Genomic DNA, 20174 nt, shown 5'->3' with positions numbered 1-20174 from the left:
GGTCTGTCTCCCCAATGAGAATAAGCAAAGCTAACATTCTTTGAACTTTCTCAATGTGCCAGGCTTTGTTCAAGTGCTTGACATGAATTAACTCAATGAATTCTTACAACAATCTTTTGAGATTAGTGCTATTTTCCCTATTGTACAGATGAGAAAAACTGAAACCCAGAGAGGTTAAGTAAGATTCCCAAGTTTACACAGCTAGTTCGTGGTGAGGTCACAGCTTGGAACCTTGGCAGTCTGATGCCAGAGCCTGTGTACTTAAACAGGAAATGTACTCTCTCTAGAATGTAAGCTTCTTGAGGTAAGACACTCTTGAATTCCTGGCGGGGAGAATACAGAGCTAAGCATATGGAAGACTGTCAATAAATACTTGGTAAGTAACTATTTTATTATTTAGAATTTTTTTAAGATCCCTGAGAGACCAAATTGTGTATTTTTCTTTTATATTTTCCGCTGCTGCTCAAGTAATGCTTCCTAACTAACCAACCAAGTAGAGAAGACTTTCTGCATGACAGAGTTCCTTCTATAAAGCCAGACTTCCTCAGTGAGACCTATCTTCAGAAGGCTGTCCTGAGGGCAGAACTAAACCCAGTGAGGGCCCCCGGGTGTCCCACCTCATTTCAGGTGGTCCCCTCTTACCACATCCAAGAGCACTGGAGAAATATGGAAGGGGCAAACCTGAGCCAAGGGGTTGAGTTTGAGCTCTTGGGCCTCACCAGTGAGCTCCAGACGCTGCTCTTTGTGGTGTTCCTGGGCATGTACACCATCACTCTGCTGGGGAATCTGGTCATGTTCCTTCTGATCCATGTGAGTGCCACCCTGCACACACCCATGTACTCCCTCCTGAAGAGCCTCTCCTTCTTGGATTTCTGCTACTCCTCTACGGTTGTCCCTCAGACCCTGGTGAACTTCTTGGCCAAGAGGAAGGTGATCTCCTATCTTGGCTGCATGTCTCAGATGTTCTTCTATGCGGGTTTCGCCACCACTGAGTGCTATCTCATTGCTGCCATGGCCTATGACCGCTATGCCGCTGTTTGTAACCCCCTGCTCTACCCAATCACCATGTCTCCTGAGGTCTGTGCCTGTCTGATTGTTGGTTCCTACAGCGCAGGATTTCTCAATTCTCTTATCCACACAAGCTGTATCTTCAGTCTGAAATTCTGTGGCGCTCACGTGGTCACTCACTTCTTCTGTGATGGCCCGCCCATCCTGTCTCTGTCTTGTGTGGACACCTCGTTGTGTGAGATCCTACTCTTCATTTTTGCTGGTTTCAACCTTTTGAGCTGCACCCTCACCATCTTGATCTCCTACCTCTTAATTCTCATCACCATCCTGAAAATGAACTCAGCCCAGGGTAGGTTCAAGGCCTTTTCCACCTGTGCTTCCCACTTCGCTGCCGTGTGCCTCTTCTACGGTACAACCCTTTTTATGTACCTGCGCCCCACATCCAGCTACTCCCTGACCCAAGACCGCACAGTTGCTGTAATCTACACAGTGGTGATTCCAATGCTGAACCCCCTTATCTACTCTTTGAGAAACAAGGATGTGAAAGAAGCTTTAAGAAAGATTTGGAGAAGGAAAATAATGGAATGATCTTCTCAGCTCATTACCAACATGTCTTTAGAGAGCTGAGGGAACTTTACCTTATGTGGTTCTAATCTGAGCACATTGCCATGCTCGCCCCTTGAGTAGTGAGTATGTTCTCTGGTCTAGAGGTACTTCTGCATCTACTGATGTCACAGAGACTAAAAACAAGTGAGAAATGAGTGTCTGCTTGTTGCATAATTGGACCCATTGGCAAGATTTAGTTATGCCTTTGTTCAGATGCTTCATATTTCCATGTTTGTGAATGTTTTATTCTATTATCAGAAACTGACATTTATATTATTCATAATAAAATTCTCCTCTTAACTAACTTGAAGACCTTGGCTGCTTGGGGAAATCCTCCCCATTCTTTACAATCTCTTCTTTGTAAAAACTGACTCCTTGGCTTAAAATTTTTTTGATTGTCTAATTACTTGACTGATACTGTAACAATAACTTCATGACAACCTTCACATGATGTTTTATTGTCTTTGTTCACTTTTTCCCCTGGCCAAATAGCCACGTGGTCACTTTGAAACTGCATAAACTTGGGGAAGTTAGCTGTTCTGAGTCACAGATATCTCATGTTTTAACTGGTGTGAGTTTTAAATTAAGTATTCAATGAGATGTTGCAGGTAAAGCGCTCAGCACATGGTAGACACCCATATGCTCCCTCACCTTTTCCTTTATCCCAGCCCCTAAGATCTCACCAAGTGAGACAAAGAGTGTTCTGCCTTTCTCAAAGTCTTGTTGCCCCTGTAAGTGTTCTGTTCTTGCTAATTTATATCTTGTGATTGAATTAAATTAATTCTTTTTAAATAAGAGGAATTATGTAGAGGGAGCTCAATCAAGCATGATATTTCTGGGCTTTCTGTCCTCATTGATAAACTTGAGAAAAATAAACCAAGCATGCTTGGCTGGTCCCCTCACAAGTAGATACCTACCTGGGTCCAGTGCATCCATGACTGAGTCAGCAAAGTCCACCTAACAGTGGAGCCTAGTTTCATAAATGTTTTCCCACAGGTGAAATCCATTTGCCCTCATCTAGCCTTTACAGTAATACAATTGATGTTTTGCTTCTTGTCTGATTATATTTTATCCTTTTTCTAAATTGTTTAGAATCAGGAAGGGAAGAACGGTGCTACATAGTAATACAACCTCACAAAGATCCTGATGCTGAATTCTTCCTGAATTCTCATGGAAATCTCACCTTTTATTGTAAAGTTTACTGTCAACCTTTAATAATTAATGCTGATCATATTTAAGTATACTGATTTCTTTTTCATGCTAATTAGAGATTTTATTAGAGGTGGTGTAGCATAGCTGATAAAGATGTGGGTTCTACAGCCACGCTACCTTGGTTCATATCCTAGCTCCATCATTTCCTATATATGTGACATTATTTAACCTCTCTGAGTTTTAATTTTCTCCTTCATAAAACAGGAATAATAATCATTGTAGCAATACAGTTAGGAGAATTGAGGTAATGCAACGGAGCGCTTAGAACAATGCCTGACACGGAGAGAACACTTATAGACATGGGCTGTCACTAGAAATGGCTGCTGGCTTTTTGTCAAATTCTTTTTAATAGCTCTTGATATAATCATGTGATCTTCCTCCTTTATTTTGTTCCCGTGGTGAATCTGAAGACATAGATTTCCTAATGTGAAACTGTTTTTGTCTCCTAGAATTCTACTTGGTCATGAAATGATTTTCTTTTAATAGACATTTGGATTTGATTTGCAAAGATTTTGTTTAGACTCTTAGCATCTATTTTCAAAGGTAAAGTTGGCCTATTGTCTTTTTATATTGTCTTTATTATGTTTTAGTATTAAGGGTAAACTAGTTTTATAAAATGTATTTAAATTCTTTCTTCTTTTCCTATAGTGTAGAATAATTTAAATGAAATAGAACTATCTGTTCTTTAAAAATGATATATACCATCTGAGACTGTGTCTTTTTAAAAGGCAGATCTTTAATTAACTTTCCAATTTTTATTTGATTATTGGTTTTATTTTAGGTTTTTTTCCTGCTTATTAAGTCAGTCTGATCATTTGTACTTTGCTAAAAGAATTATTTTCTCCTCTAGATTTTCAGATTCACTGCCACGAGCTGCGCATCTTCTCTTATCATTTTTGTACTTATTGTCTAGGTCACCACCGTCTACTCTCACTCCTGTAAGTCTCTCCAGATAATTTGTTTCATTTTTAGGACAATGTTAAAAAAAATCCTCTTCTGTAAAATGAGAACAATGGGTTAAGCAGTCTGGAAGGGTCCTCTGGACTCTAACCTTCTATGAGATGAACCTTTGAAGAAAGGCAATCTTGAGGGATGATTGAACATGCATACTGAAGTCTTAGGCTGCCTAGATTCTAATTCCAGCTCTGTCACTCACTGGCTATGTAACCTTGGGGAAATCCTTTGACCTTTCTGTGCTATAGTTTTTTTCATGTGGCAAATAGGAATAAAAATAAAACCTATTTCATGTCTGGAACTGTTGTGAAAATTCAATGACATAATACTTGTGATTCTTGTGCAAATTAAATGCCATAGTATCTAAAACAGTGCCTGGCGCACTGCAACTCTTTTGTAAGTATTAGCTACTTTTATTTCTTTTGTTTGTATCTCTGGTTATATTGCTTTATGCATTCTTCACTTTTTTGTTTGTTATCTTGTATTTTCCTTAGTAATGCTTAACAGAGGATTTTATCAACCTTGAAAACATTCTGGGGGCTGGCCCGGTGGTGCAGTGGTTAAAGTTCGCATGTTCCACTCCGGCAGCCCGGGGGTTTGCCAGTTCAGATCCCGGTGCAGACGTGGCACCGCTCAGCAAGCCATGCTGTGGCAGGCGTCCCACGTATAAAGTAGAGGAAGATGGGCACAGATATTAGCTCAGGGCCAGCCTTCCTCAGCAACAAGAGGAGGATTGGCAGCAGATGTTAGCTCAGGGTTAATCTTCCTCAAAAAAAAATTCTGTTTTGTGGTTCACCTTATGTCTATAATGTATCAGTTTCTCGTTTTATTAATTTCAGGTTTTTCTTTATTAATTTCCTCTTTCTGCTTTTTAAAAATTTATTTTGTTTTTCTTTCGTCAAGTTGTTATTAACTACTGAAAATCTACAAAAGAATATTTTAATTGTATTTATGTCTGTCTACCTATCTATCATCTATGATTAAAATAAAAGACAATCACTCACAATCCAGCTAGAGATAATATTACCAATCTACTAGGAGCCATTCTTGCTTTATCTGCTAGGGATGGTTATTCATAATTCATGTCTTTTTCTTTTTTATTTGTAGTTTTTTTGTATGCTAAAAACTAACCTTTTGCTGGTTAAATGTGTGGCAAATATCTTCACCTAGTTCACGTCTTTTAAAGATGTAATTTGTTTTTACTTTATGATGTATTGATTAATAGAAGTTTTTAATTTAAATATCAGCAGATTTATCAATCTCTTCCTTTCTAGTTTGAATTTTTAACGTGTGTCTTAAGAAGCCTTCCCAACTGTAAGGTCATAAAGATATTCTATGTTTTCTTTCTAAATGTGATTAAAAGCTTTCCTTCACATTTTTTCCCTGGTTGTCCCAGAACCACTTCTTGCATAGGCACTCGATATCTTGCCGACCTGCAGTGTCACTTCTGTCATAAATCAAGTTTCCACACATGTCATGAGTCCTTTTCTGGGTTCTCCATTCTATTTCATTGGTCCATTTGTATTTCTCTGCACTGATAGCACAGTGTCTTAATTACTATATCTTTACAATAAATCTGTTTCTTTTTTTTTTTATTAATGTTATGATAGATTACAACCTTGTGAGATTTCAGTTGTACATTTTTGTTAGTCATGTTGTGGGTACACCACTTCCCCCTTTGTGCCCTCCCCCCACTCCCCCTTTTCCCTGGTAACCACTGATCAGATCTCCTTGTCAATATATTAACTTCCACCTATGAGTGGAGTCATATAGAGTTCATCTTTCTCTGACTGGCTTATTTCACTTAACATAATACCCTCGAGGTCCATCCACGTTGCTGCGAATGGGCCAATTTTGTCTTTTTTTATGGCTGAGTAGTATTCCATTGTGTATATATACCACATCTTCTTTATCCAATCATCAGTTTCTGGGCATGTAGGTTGGTTCCACGTCTTGGCTATTATAAATAATGCTGCGATGAACATAGGGGTGCAAGGGACTCTTGGGATTTCTGATTTCAGGTTCTTCGGATAGATACCCAGTAACGGGATGGCTGGGTCATAGGGTATTTCTATTTTTAACTTTTTGAGAAATCTCCATACTGTTTTCCATAGTGGCTGTACCAGTTTGCATTCCCACCAACAGTGTATGAGGGTTCCTTTTTCTCCACAACCTCTCCAACATTTGTCGCTCATGGTTTTGGATATTTTTGCCAATCTAATGGGTGTAAGGTGATATCTTAGTGTAGTTTTGATTTGCATTTCCCTGATGATTAGCGATGAGGAACATCTTTTCATGTGTCTATTGGCCATATTCATATCTTCTTTTGAGAAATGTCTGTTCATGTCCTCTACCCATTTTTTGATCGGGTTGTTTGTTTTTTTGTTGTTAAGCCATGTGAGTTCTTTGTATATTATGGAGATTAACCCTTTGTCGGATAAGTGGCTTGTAAATATTTTTTTCCCAATTAGTGAGCTGTTTTTTTCTTTCAATCCTGTTTTCCCTTGCCTTAAAGAAGCTCTTTAGTCTGACGAAGTCCCATTTGTTTATTCTTTCTATTGTTTCCCTCAACTAAGGAGTTATAGTGTCCGAAAAGATTCTTTTGAAACTGATGTCAAAGAGTGTACTGACTATATTCTTTTCCAGAAGACTTATTGTTTCAGGCCTAATCTTTAGGTCTTTGATCCATTTTGAGTTTATTTTGGTGTGTGGTGAAAAAGAATGGTCAATTTTCAATCTTTTGCATGTGGCTGTCCAGTTTTCCCAGCACCATTTGTTGAAGAGACTTTCTTTTCTCCATTGTAGGCCCTCTGCTCCTTTGTCGAAGATTAGCTGTCCATAGATGTGTGGTAATAAATCTGTTTCTTATGGGGCACACCCTCCCTCCCCCATCACCTGGCTTTTTGCCTAGATCTTTCTCTTTAGGTCTATCTTGGTAATTCTTCACCTTTTGCTTTTTTCCTCTAAATTTTAAAATTTATTAGCCAGTTAAGTTCCATAAAAAATCTTGTTGGAATTTTTATTAGAATTGTACTGAACATATAGATCAGCTTGGGAGAATGCATATTTTTATGATGTTGAATCTTTCTATCCATGAACATGGTACATCCCTGTGTTTAAGTTTTCTTTAATGTCTTTTATTAAACTTCTATGATTTTGTTGATAATTTCTGCATATCTAAGGAGCTCATATTTTGCGTATTTATGTACCTCATAAATATTTTTTTAAAAAATGACATTACCTAGATATTTGTTGCTTGTTTACAAAAGTAAAGTTGTCTTTTGTATACTTATTTTTTGTCCAAATACATTGCTAAACTTTATTTATTAATGTCAAATTTTATCTGTAGTGTCAACATATTTTAATATAGATAATCAGATAATATGTTATCTTCTTCCTTTTCAATCCATATACTTAAAAAATTTTTTTTTCTTGCTTCACTGCATTGATTTAGAACTTTAGCACAATATTGAATAGAAATAGTGGAGGAAGATATCTCTGTCTTGTTCTTAGTTTGAAGGAAATGATTTTTAACAATTTGGCTATTAAATGTGGTGCTTGATCTACGTTTTTTGTAGAGAAACTTTATCAGGTTAAGGATAGTACTGTTTAGTATTTGTTTGCTAATTTTAAAAAGTCATATTATTTGATTACCTCATTAATTTTGTCATTCTTATTTTTAATATAAGCATTTAAGACAAATTTCTTAAGTGCCATTTAACCTCCATCCCACAAGTTTTGAAATATAGTAATTTCACTATATTAAATTCTGTATAGATTTTAAATGTTATTATGATTTATTCTTTAACCCAATAGTAGGTTTTTTCAACTTCCTAATACCTGAAGCATTTATGAAAAACCTACAGCTAACATCATACTTAATGGTGAAAGAATGCTTTCCCCTTAATATTAAGAACAAGGCTAAAATGGGTACTATTGCCGCTTCTATTTAACATTGTACTGGAGGTTGTGCCCAGTGCATTGAGATGAAAAGAAAAAAAAAGGTATTTAGATTGGAAAGGGAGAAGGGAAATTGTCTTTCTTTATAAATTACATGATCCTATATGTAGAAAATCCTATGGAATTTATCTAAAAGACCCACTGGAACTAATAAACATGTTTAGCAACATTACAGGATACAAAATCAATATAGAAGGATTTTTCTATGTTAGGAAGGAGCATTCCAAGAATGAAATTAAGAAAACAGTTCTTTTGCAATAGTGTCAAAAAGAACTAGGGGTCGGGGGGCTGGCCTGGTGCCATAGTGGTTAAGTTCACATGGTCTGCTCTGACGGCCCGGGGTTCACAGGCCTGGATCCTGGGTGCAGACCTATGCATTGCTCCTCATGCCATGCTGTGGTGGTGTCCCCCGTGCAAAGTAGAGGAGGATTGGCACAGAGGTTAGCTCAACAACACTCTTCCTTAAGGAAAACAGGAAGATTGGTAACAGGTGTTAGCTCAGGGCCAATCTTCCAAAGCAAAAGAAAAGAAAAGAATTAGGTGCTGGCCCGGTGGCATAGTGGTTAAGTTTGTGCACTCCACTTTGGCAGCCCAGAGTTCATGGGTCCAGATCCCAGGCGAGGACCTATATATGACTCATCAAGCCAGGCTGTGGTGGCATCCACATACAAAATAGAGGAGGATTGGCAACAGATGTTAGCTCAAGGCCAATCTTCCTCACACACATACAAAAGACTTAAATACTTAGGAATGAATTGAACAAAATAAATGCAAGACTAATACACTGAAAATCGCAAAACTTTGCTGAGAGAAATTAGAGATCTAAATAGATGGAGGCAGTCTATGTTTGTGGATTGGAATAACCAGTATCATTAACATGGCAATACTTCCCAAATTGGTCTATGGATTCAATACTATCCCTAAGAAAGAATCAGCAGGGTTTTTCTTTAAAAATTGACAAGCTAATCCTAAGATTTATACAAATGCAAAGAACCCAAATACCCAAAACAATTTTGAAAAGAAGAACAAAGTTGAAGGAATAGTACCCAATTTAAACTTCCTATGAAGCTATAGTACTTAAAATAGCAGGGTAGTGGCATAAGGATAGGCATGTAGATTAATGGAACAGGGTTGAGAACCCAGAAATAAACCTTTGCATTCATGATGAATTAATTTTTACCTGACAAAATACATAAAAGATCTGTACACTGAAAACGACAAAATATTGCTTAGATAAATTAAACAAGATCTACATAAATGGAAATATATACCACACTTGTTGGTTACAAGATTTAATATTGTTAAGACATGAATATTCCCCAAATTGGTCTTTAGAGTCAATGTAATCCCAATCAAAATCCTGGCAGGATGTTTATAGATATTGAAAACTAGATTCTAAAATGTATGTGAAAATACAAAGGGCATAGAATAGCAAAGCAACTTTGAAAAAAAAAGAACAAAGTTGGGGTATAACACTACCTGATTTCAAGACTTGTTATAAAGCTACAGTAATCAAGACAGTGTTGCCGCTGCTCTTGTAAAGACAGATAAATAGATCAATGGAACAGAATAGAGAGTCCAGAAATAGATGCAAAAATATATGGATAACTCAATTTTGACAAAGGTGCCAAGCAATTCAATGAGGAAGAATAGTTTTTTTAACAAATAATGTAGGAATATTTGGTTATCCATATGCATAAAAATGAGCTTTGATTCATACCTCAGGTCATACAAAAATAAGAATGGATCATAGACTTAACTGTGAAACCTAAAACTAAACCTTACTAAGAGAAAACATGGGAGAAAACCTTTGTGGCCTTGGGGTAACAAAAGATTCCTTTAATATGATACAAAAAGCACAATCCGTAGAAGAACAAATTAATAAGTAGGACCTTATTCAAACTAAAACACATCGAAAGACACTTGAGAGAGTGAAAAGACAAGCCACAGGCTGGGAGAAAATATTTTTGGTCATATATCTGGTAAAGCACTTGTATCCAGAATGTATAAAGAACTCTCAAAACTCAATAAACAAGCAACAGTCCAGTAAGAAAACAGTAGAAGATTTGAACAGACACTTCACCAAAGAAGATGTAAGAGTCAAAAAAGCACAGGAAAGGATGTTAAACATAATTAGTCATTAAGAAAATGGAAATTAAAGTCACAATGCGATACCTCTAAACGCCTAACAAAATAAGTAAAATTAACACAATTGGCCATACCACGTGTTACTGGTGAGGATGTGGAGCAACTGGAATTCTCGTATACTACTGGTGGGAATGTAAAATAGCAAAACCAACCTGGAAAACATTTGGGCAGTTTCACAAAATGTTAAAGATACACCTACCATATGACACAACTATTCTATTCCACCAAGAGAAATGAAAGCATATACCTATACAAAGACCTGTACACAAATGTTCTTCATAGCTCTATTTGTAATACTCAGAAACTGGAAATAACCCAAATGTCCATTAACAGATAAATGAGGGAAAAGTCCCTGAGATTCATACAATGGAATACTGCTCATCAGTAAAAGAAATGAATATTGGTACATGCTACAACATGGATGAATCTCAAAATAATTATGCCAAGTGAAAAAGAACAAATAAAGAAGTATAGATTGTATATTTCCATTTATAAAAAATGCCAGAAAATGCAAAGTAATATGTAATGACAGAAAGCAGAACAGACAGGTTGGGGATAGTGGTGGTGGCATTGGGAGAGGCAGGAGAGGAAGGAGTGAGGATTACAAATGGGCACCAGAAAACTTCGGAGGGTGATGGATATGTTTATTGTCATGATAGTGGTGATGACTTCATGGCTGTACACTAAATTTTACACTTTAAATATGTGCAGCTTTTTGTGTGTCAGTTATACTTCAATCAAGATGTTAAAGGAGGGCCGCAAATTATTTTCTATTTCTCTCAATGAGAGATGGATCCTAATTCTCCTTCCCTTGAATCCGGGCGGACCTCAGTGTCCTGTTTGACAATAGAATGTAGCAGATCCTGGGACTTTTAAGCCTAGGTTATAAGAAGCCTTGCACCTTTGGTGCAGCTGTCTGGGAAACTTCTGTGTGGGAGCCCCGAGCTGCATATTAGAAGTCTGGCTACCTGAAAATTGCAGTGTTAGAAAGGTCACGTCTGGTTACTCCAACTGAAAGTGAGCTGAGCCCAACCTTCTAGCCATCTCTGCCAAAGTGCCAGACATGTGAGTGAGCAGCCCAGACCAGCCCAGCTAAACACCATGGAGTAACCTCTGCTATGGTCATATGGAAAAAAAGAACAACCCAGTTGAGCTCTGCTGGAATTCCTGACCTCTGAAGTTTTGAGATATAATAAAATGCTTGTTGTTTAAAGCCACTAGAAAGCTTTGGGGCAGTTTGTTACAGAGTAGTAGATAACAAGAATAGAATTTGGCACCTTAACAGGGTGCTGCCTTAACACAAACATGTGGCATTGGCTTTGGTCCTGGGCAGTGGACAGAAGCTGGAAGGTCCTTGAAGACACTTAGTGAGAGTTTGATGGATGGTGAGGAAAATGTTATTGGAGATGGAAAATACAACTTACATTATGTGCTGGTGGGAAGTTTAGTAAAACTGTTGCCTTTGGTAACATGGGAAAATTGAGTGTCTATAATGTAACTGATGAACTAGTGGATCTGACAAAGATTTTCAAGAAGGTTGAGAGTGCCAAGTGGTTTCTTTTGGCTGCAGATACTAAGAAAAATGCACTAGAGATATGGCTGGGGAAAAGATGAAATAAAAAAAGAACTGTTTGGCATGCAAAATGTAGAGGAAATATCAAGTAGCCAAGGCTTGCTAGGATCAAAACTAAAACATTTCTTTTTCCCAAAAGAGTCAGATGGCAAAGGATTTCTCAAATTAAAAAAACAAAAGCGGGGGCCGGCCCCTGGCCAAGTGGTTAAGTTCATGTGCTCTGCTTCGGTGGCCCAGGGTTCACCGGTTTGGATCCTGGACGTGGACCTACACACTGCTCATCAAGACATGCTGTGGTGGCGTCCCACATAGAAGAACTAAAATGATCTATAACTATGAACTGGGGCTTTGGGGAGAAAAAAAAAAGAGGAAGATTGGCAACAGAATTTAGCTCAGGGCCAATTTTCCTCACCAAAAAAAAAAAAAGTGTACTAAATAGCTTTAAAAACAAAAGCAAACACAAAAAGACAAAAAATAAAGACCTCAGAGTAAAGATAATCTCAAGGGTATGGTGTGAGACTTTTGATTAAGACTTTAAGTGCCTCATAGACCCTCCCAACTAGAAAAAAAAGGCTTTAAAGAATCTTAAGGATATCGCGCAGTACCCGGACTCACAGTTCAAGCTAGAGAATGGCCTGCCTTAAAGAGCTTCATGAGTATAGCTTTTGACTAATAGAATGAACTCCGACAAGATTCATAGGAAACCCACAAAGCTTTTTTTGTTTTTTAACTTTTTTTTTTTTTCCTTTTTCTCCCCAAAGCCCCCTGGTACATAGTTGTATATTCTTTGTTGTGGGTCCTTCTAGTTGTGGCATGTGGGACGCTGCCTCAGCGTGGTCTGATGAGCAGTGCCATGTCCACACCCAGGATTCGAACCAATGAAACACTGGGCCTCCTGCAGTGGAGCGCGTGAACTTAACCACTCGGCCACGGGGCCAGCCCCTTTAAACTTTTTTTTTTCCCTTCCCACAAAGCTTTGAAAGGATTATATTGGTGGAAGGACTATCTTTTGGACTAAAAGAAACAGAGACTGTTCAAAAATGGAAAAAGCCCTCAGGGCCCACAAACTTCTATGGTCAGGAGGCAGGATGATAAAGTTTCAACTGTGGCATTTCTCTTGGAAAAGGAAAGATGATTCAGAACTCTTAAATTTAGGTCTTTGATCCATTTTGAGTTAATTTTTATATGTGGTGTGAGGCAAGGGTTAAGCCAAACTTCATTCTTTTGCATGTAGCTATCCAGTTGTTCCAGCATCATTTGTTGAAAAGACTGTTTCCCCCCATTGAATGGTCTTAGCACCCTTGTCAAAAATTATTTGACCATGTATGTTTGGATTTATTTCTAGACTCTCAATTCTATTACGTTGATCTGTATGTGTCTCCTTATGCTAGCATCACACTGTCTTGATTACTGTTGCTTTGTAATAAGTTTTCAAATTGGGAAGTGTGTCCCCTCCTACTTTGTTCCTCTTTTTCAAGATTGTTTTGTCTATTCTGGGTCACTTGCAATTCCAAATGAATTTTTGAATCAGTTTTTCAGTTTCTCAAAGAAGTCAGCTGGGGTTCTGATAGGAATTTTGTGTTGAATTTGTAGATCAGTTTAAGTATTGCCATCTTACCAAAAGTCCTCTGATCCATGAACATAGGATGTTTTCCCATTGACTTAGATCTTCTTTACTTTCTTTCAACAGTTTTGTAGTTTTCAGAGTATAAGTTTTACACTTCATTTGCTAAATTTATTCCCAAGTATTTTCTTCTTTTTGATGCTACTGTAAACAAAACTGTTTTCTTAATTTCATTTCAGATAATTCATTATATGGTGGTGATGGAAAGTCTTCCTTAACAACACAATTTAATTGTCTTCCAGTTTTTGTATATTTTTATTTTTTAAATTAACTTTTAAAATCACCTGAGATAATTATTATTGTACAGCATAAAGTGAGAGCCAATATTAATTTTTTCCAAATGTCTATTCACTTATCCCAATAACGTTTGTTAAATAAATTTTTCATTTTCAATTTAAATTTACTTTTTTTTTTAAAGATTTTATTTTTTTAAGCCCCCCCTGGTACATAGTTGTATATTTTTAGTTGTGGGTCCTTTTAGCTGTGGCATGTGGAATGCCACTTCAGCATGGCCTGATTAGAGGTGCCATGTCTGTACCCAGGATCTGAACTGGTAAACCCTGGGCTGCCAAAGTGGAGCATGCAAAACTAATGACTTGGCCATGGGGCCAGCCCCTAAACTTACTTTTTAAATGACTATAATAATATATATTACTAGTAGAAATTTTGGAAAATAAATAAAATATGTAGAAGCAAATAAAAATTACTATTATACGTTACCATCTGTATATGTGAGAAACCCAATTATACAGTGTTATAATTATTACTTTATACAATTGAATATCTTTTAAAGAAGCTTAGAGAACAAAGGAGAGCAGGTACATATTTACAGAGTTAGTTATATCAACCTTCTTCCTTACCATTTCAGGTTCTTTTAATTTGTTCCTGTGCATTGGAGTCACCATGTAGTGTTCTTTCTTTACTCCAATACAACTTTGCTCCCATCCACCTCCTTTGTGCTGTAATTCTGAAATATATTACATTTCTATGTTTTAAAAGCCAAACAACACAACTGTAGCCATGTTGTTTTTATATATTTGCTTTTAAAATCAGAAGGAAGCAGAAGAAATATGCATTTATACTGTCTTATATAAATGCATGATTACCTTTAGTGGTACTCTTTGTTTTTTTCACATGGATTTGAATTTCTGTCCAGGGTCAAGTGTTTTCCGTCTGAAATTCTCCTTTGTATTTCTTGTAGGCAGGCCTACAAGCAACAAATTCTCTCAGTTTTTATTTTTCTGGAAATGTCTTTACCTTGCCTTCATTTTTGGAAGATAGTTTTGTTTTGTTTTGTTTTTTAAAGACTGGCACCTGAGCTAACAACTTGCCAATTTCTTTTTTTTTGTTTTTTTTTTGCTTTTTCTCCCCAAATCCCCCCCAATAGATAGTTGTATACTTTTAGTTGTGGGTCCTTCTAATTGTGGCATGTGGTACGCCACCTCAACGTGGCCTGATGAGTGGTGCCATGTCTGCACCCATGATCTGAACCGGTGAAACCCTGGGCTGCTGAAGTGGAGCACGTGAACTTAACCACTGGGCCATGGGGCCGGCCCCGGAAGATAATTTTGTTTGACATAAGATTCTTGGTTACAGTTTTTTCCTTTTTGTTACTTTAAATAGGTCATGCCCTGCCTCCTGCCCTCCGTTGTTTCTCTTGGGAAGGTGGCTGTTAATCTTATTGAGGTTCCCTGGCATGTGACCATTTGTTTTTCTCTAGCTGTTTTCAAGATTTTCTCTTTGTCTTTGTCTTTCAACAGATTTACTGTGATATGTCTGTTTGTGGATCTCTTTGAGTTTATCCTACTTGGAGTTCATTAAGCTTCTTGGGTGTGTAGATTAATATCTTCATCAAGTTTGAGAATTTTTAAGCCATTATATCTTTGAATTTTTTTCTTCTCCATTCCTTCACTCCTCTTCTTTTTGTGTTTCGCTTGGGTATATGCTTGTATCCTTAAGGGTGCCTCACATTTTCTGAGTTTCTATTCATTTTTCTTCATTCTTTTTTTTCTCTGTTCTTTGGATTGCAAAATCTCTATCAATCTATCTTTGAGTGACTGATTCTTTCCTCTGCTAGTTTAAATATGCTGTTGGGCTCCTCTGGTGAATTTTTCATTTCAATTACTTTACTTCTCAACTTCAGAATTTCCATTTTATTCTTTTTTGTAATTTCTATCTCTTTGTTTATATTCACTTTTTGATGAGAAATTGTCATATTTTCCTTTACTTCTTTAACCATGATTTCCTTTGGTTCTTTGAATATATTTATAATAGCTGATACTAAGTCTTTGGTTGCTATGTCCAATATCTGGGCCCTCTCATAAGCAGTTTCTGTTGCCTCCAGCCCCCCTCCCCCCAATATGTGGGTCACACTTTCTTTTTCTTTGCATTTCTCATAATTTTTTTGTTGAAAACTGGACATTTTAAATGATATAGCAATTCTGGACACTAATTTCACCTTCCCCATTCAGGGTTTATTGTTGTTTGTTTATTTATTTAGGGACTTAGCTGGATCATTTTAAGGATGTCTGTTTCCTCCACAGCATGCAGCCTCTGATGTCACTCCTTGAAGGGTGCACTCTTGGGAATGTGTATAATCACCCTGAGGAGACAGTGGTTTTAGCAGGGCTCTTTTTGATTGCTTCCCTGACTCTCTATTAAACAGTCTGCATCTGTATCACACCCAAGCACTTAGGCTTCACTAATTGGTGGCTGATTGCTTTATTGTTTTTTGACAATTCCCCGGGGCTTAAATTCTTCCAGCCAGTTAAATGCAGGCCTCTTTGTAGGGGTGGTTTTTGAGGCTAGACTTTGAGGTTTGTTCTTAGGGTTCTTCGTAGCTGTCTCTTTTCTGGGCTTTCTCCAGTATAAACTAGCTGGCCTACAGTTTAATTTGCTCCTTTCACAGAGCTAACAACCTCCTCTTATTGGCTTACAGTCTAAATCTACATTGTTTTTGACCCTTAGCCTTGAAATTCTCCACACTCTTTTCTTCTTCTTTTTTAAATTGTTTTTGATGCTGTTGTAAATGGGATAATTTTCTTTCTTTTTTCAGATAACTCATTGTTAGCGTATAGAAATGCTACTGACTTTTGCGTGTTAATTTTGTATCCTGCAACTTTACTGAATTCATTGATTGGATCTCACAGTTTTTTGGTGGAGTCTTCAGGATTTTCTACATGTAAAATCATGTCATCTGCAAATAGGGACAATTTTACTTCTTCCTTTCCAATTCTGATGCTTTTTTTTTTTCTTGCCTGATTGCTCTGGCTAGGACTTCCACTACTATGTTGAACAGGAGTGGTGAGAGTGGACACCCTTGTCTTGTTCCAGATCTTAGCAGGAAAATCTTTCAACTTTTCACTATTAAGTATGTTGGTGGCTGTGGGCTTGTCATATATGGCCACTACATTCTTTTTTCAATTAAATGTAAATTTTCAGTTCAATTCATTTGTTGTATGCCCTTGTGAAAATTTCCAGTAAGTGTTTGTTTGTTTTATGATTTTTACCAGTTATTGTTATTTCACTGGGGAACAGATCTGTGGAGCTTCTCCTGCCATCATTCCAGAAGTCATCTGATATAATTAGTTCTTAATAAACATATTAAAATACGATTCAAGATTACTTATTTTACTGATTGGTTTATTGACCTATTTATTATTTATTAATGAATACATGTATCATATTTAAGTAAGTTTTACAGGCATATGGTTAAAAGCATTAAAAATGTATTGCAAGAAAAATAAGCCAGGTTCTGTATTAGTTATCTATTGCTGTGTTAATGAATTACTATGAACTTAGCAGCTTAAAACAACACACATTTATTATTTCATTTTCTGTGTATCAGGAATCTGGGTATGGCTTATCTGGATTCTCTGCTTCAGGGTCTTACACGGCTGCAATCAAGGTGTCAGCCAGGACTGGAGTCTCATTTGAGGCTTAACTGGGGAAGGATATATTTGCAAGCTAATATCATTGTTGGCAGGATTCAATTCCTTGTGCTCATGGGCTGTCTGCCAGAGGCCATCCTCAGTTCCTTGGCATGTGGACATCTCCGTATGGCAGTTTTCTTCTTGAAATCCAGCAAGGGTGAGCTTCAGTAGAGTCTGCTAGCAAGATGGAAGGTACAGTCTTATTTAGCATAATCACAGAAGTGACCTCCATCACTTTTGTTGTATTCTATTGTCTAGAAACAAGTCGCATATTCTATCCAAACTCCAAGGGGAGTGGATTACACATGGGCATGAATATCAGAAGACAGGGATGATTAGGGACCATTTTCAAATCTGTCCATCACTGCCTTCCACTCCACATCCTCAGTTCCTATCTTCAGGGGTCAACTCCTGTTGCTTGTTCCTTGTGAACCCAACTAGAGACAGTCTATGCATCTAAGGGAAATCACCCCCTCATAAATGATAATATTGTATGTACAGTGCTCAGCACTCAGATTTTTTCGTTTAACAATGTATAAGTCTTGAAAACTAGTCCATATTAGTATCCATAAATGTGCCTTGTTCTTTTTTTATAAGTGCATACTCTCCATTATTTGACGATCCCGTCATTTATTTTACCAGCTCCCTCTTTCACAATATTTAGGTTGTTTCAAATCTTTTGCTATTACAAACAATGCTGGAGGATATGCAATTCCTGACCAAAAAGTCAATGCATTTCAAATTTTGATAGTTATCACTAAATGGCCTTCCCAGAAAGTTGAACCAATTTACACACCTATTAGCAATGAATTAGACAACCTTTATCCATTCAGTTTATGCTCTAGAAATATTCATCTATTTGTATTTCCCAGAGTACACCAGGCTTCCTCAAGTCTTTTTTGTTTGCCTCATACTGTACTCTTTGCCTGTAACATTTTCCTTCTGGTAATTTCTTTGAAAATTCCTACACATTCTTCAAGTTCTCTGCTCAAATGTTATCTTTCTGTGAAGGCTCCTTTTGCCAAAGATCCTATACTCCTGATAACTTTGTGCATACCTGTGTTAAGGTATACAATTATCATGATTTACACTATTATAATAAAATAATTTCTCTCATTCTCCACTAGAGGGCAGAAACAGTTTCTTTTCATTTTTATGTCTAGCACATAACACCATGCCTGGCTTCTAATAACCACCAAATATTTGTTGAGTTAATTAAGATGAATCTTAGTCCACAATGCATTCCAGATCCCTTCCCAGGGTTGTAATTATTGCATCATTGATAAAGTAAATCAGCCTTCTATAAGTTGTGCAATTTGGGGGTTAAAAATATCCCTAGATAACCCCTCTTCTTAATAACAATGCAATAACCTCCTCCAATAACTGCAAGAACTCGTGAAGAACTAGAACACACCAGCAACTGCTAGGATGGCAAATTAGTTCGGGTTGCTGGCTCCTCCCTCTAAAATCAATCCTAGAGAAAACATAAAGCAAGAGGGAAGCATAGAATCCAGGAATGAGCCACCACAACCACTTCCTGTGTGAAATCCTTGGGGAAACTAGGGTCTGTCTTGAACTGGAGCGTGTGGGAGGGATGGGAGAAGATGGGTGGGGGAGGAGAGGAAGAGAGAATGGGGGAGGCTATGCTTTGGGCAGAAGGCAGAAGTGAGAGGGTAGGTGGAGAAAATCTTCTTAAAGTTCTGCTCTTGCCTTTCTGCAGAGTTGCTTTAAGACAGACGGTCATTGACTGCTCCTTCACAGTGAAACTAGTGGCAGCATCCTAGACCATTAGGATCGGTATCCATGGGGGTATATCAAGTAGCTCCAATATATTGCTACCAGTTCGTCTCCAAATTCCCTGCCAATATTCCTTGAAATTAATGCTTTTTCTGCTTAAATCAGCCAGTTAGTTTCTGTTGTTTGTAACTATTAACCCTAACTATTAGTGGGAACAAGTCTAGAAGAAAGGAAAGGGTTAGGAGGTTATTATAATAAACCAGAGGAGAGATGACGATGGTTTGGGGAAGAATATTGGAGGGATAAGAGGATTGGGGATTAGGAAATACTTTGGACATAATGTAGACAGGACTTACTAAAGGATTGGATGGGGAAGGGAAGAAAAATAAAGTAATCAAGGCTGACTGCTAGGTTTTTGTCCAGAACAACTGAGTGAATGGTGGTACCATTAACTGAGATGGGAAAGACTGAGGGAGAAGTTTTTGTGGGTTTTTTGTTTTTTGGTTTTTTTAGAGTAGGAATTAAAAGTTCTGGTCTGGTCATGCTGCATTTGAGATCCCTATTAGACAACCATGTGTAGATTATACATGAGTCTGGGATTCCGGACAGAGGTCATGTCTGGAGACACAAACTTATGGAATCAGCAGTATATAATAGAGAGTATTTAAAGTCATGGGACCAGATGAGATCATTAGGGAAATAATATATGTAAAGAAGAAGAGCAAGAAATGAAACCTGAGGTAACTGATATTTAGAGACTGGAAAGAGAAAGAGGATCCAGCAAAGGAAACTAAGAAGCAGCAGCCAATGAAGTATGAAGAAACCAGGAGAATGTGGGATCTCTGATGCAAGATGAAAGCATTGTTTCAAAAGTAAAAAGTGGTCAGTATGTGACGTTGCTGAGAGTTCAATAAGATGAGAACAGAAAATTTAATATGAGATTTGAATAGATGGAAATAAATGGTAAACTTGACAAAGCATATTCAGTACAGTAATATGGGGGAAAACTTGAGATTTACTTCCTTTTCCCCTCCCCCCAACTTTATTCTTCTTGCCTGGAACAGAGATAAAATGGCTGGAGCTACTGTAACCATATTAGATCATGAGGTGACCTTGGGGATGGAAGTTTTGTGCTAAAGATGGCAGAGCAGGAAAACAGAAGGAACTTGGGTCCCTAGTGACAATATGGAACCATAACGTCTACCTCTGAGCCTCCTTTACATAAAAGAAAACAAATTCTCATCTTATATATACTACTATAATTTGGGTTTTCTGTTACATGTGACTGAACCTAATTCATGCTGGTATAGGAGAGCAGAGTAAAGAGGCAATGTCATGATAGAAACAAACTTTTTTAAAAAACAGATGGGAGATACTATAAGATATTTTGTAGGCCGATAGGAATAATTCTATGGGTGAA

At 37.4% G+C, this 20174-nt stretch overlaps 1 protein-coding gene across 1 annotated transcript; it reads left to right on the top strand.

Annotated features, from left to right (window-relative positions):
• The first annotated feature begins 511 nt into the window (after positions 1 to 511).
• On the top strand, positions 512 to 1596 carry OR5AU1 (olfactory receptor family 5 subfamily AU member 1). The gene has a single exon (XM_014844571.2). It carries the CDS (start codon positions 667 to 669, stop codon positions 1594 to 1596), a length of 930 nt encoding a protein of 309 aa, XP_014700057.2. The 5' UTR covers positions 512 to 666.
• The last annotated feature ends 18578 nt before the right edge of the window (positions 1597 to 20174 follow it).

Source organism: Equus asinus, chromosome 2 (assembly GCF_041296235.1).
Source record: "Equus asinus isolate D_3611 breed Donkey chromosome 2, EquAss-T2T_v2, whole genome shotgun sequence".
NCBI lineage: Eukaryota > Metazoa > Chordata > Mammalia > Perissodactyla > Equidae > Equus > Equus asinus.
Note: the sequence above shows the minus strand (reverse complement) of the source record. Positions and strands in the feature narration are given on the sequence as shown.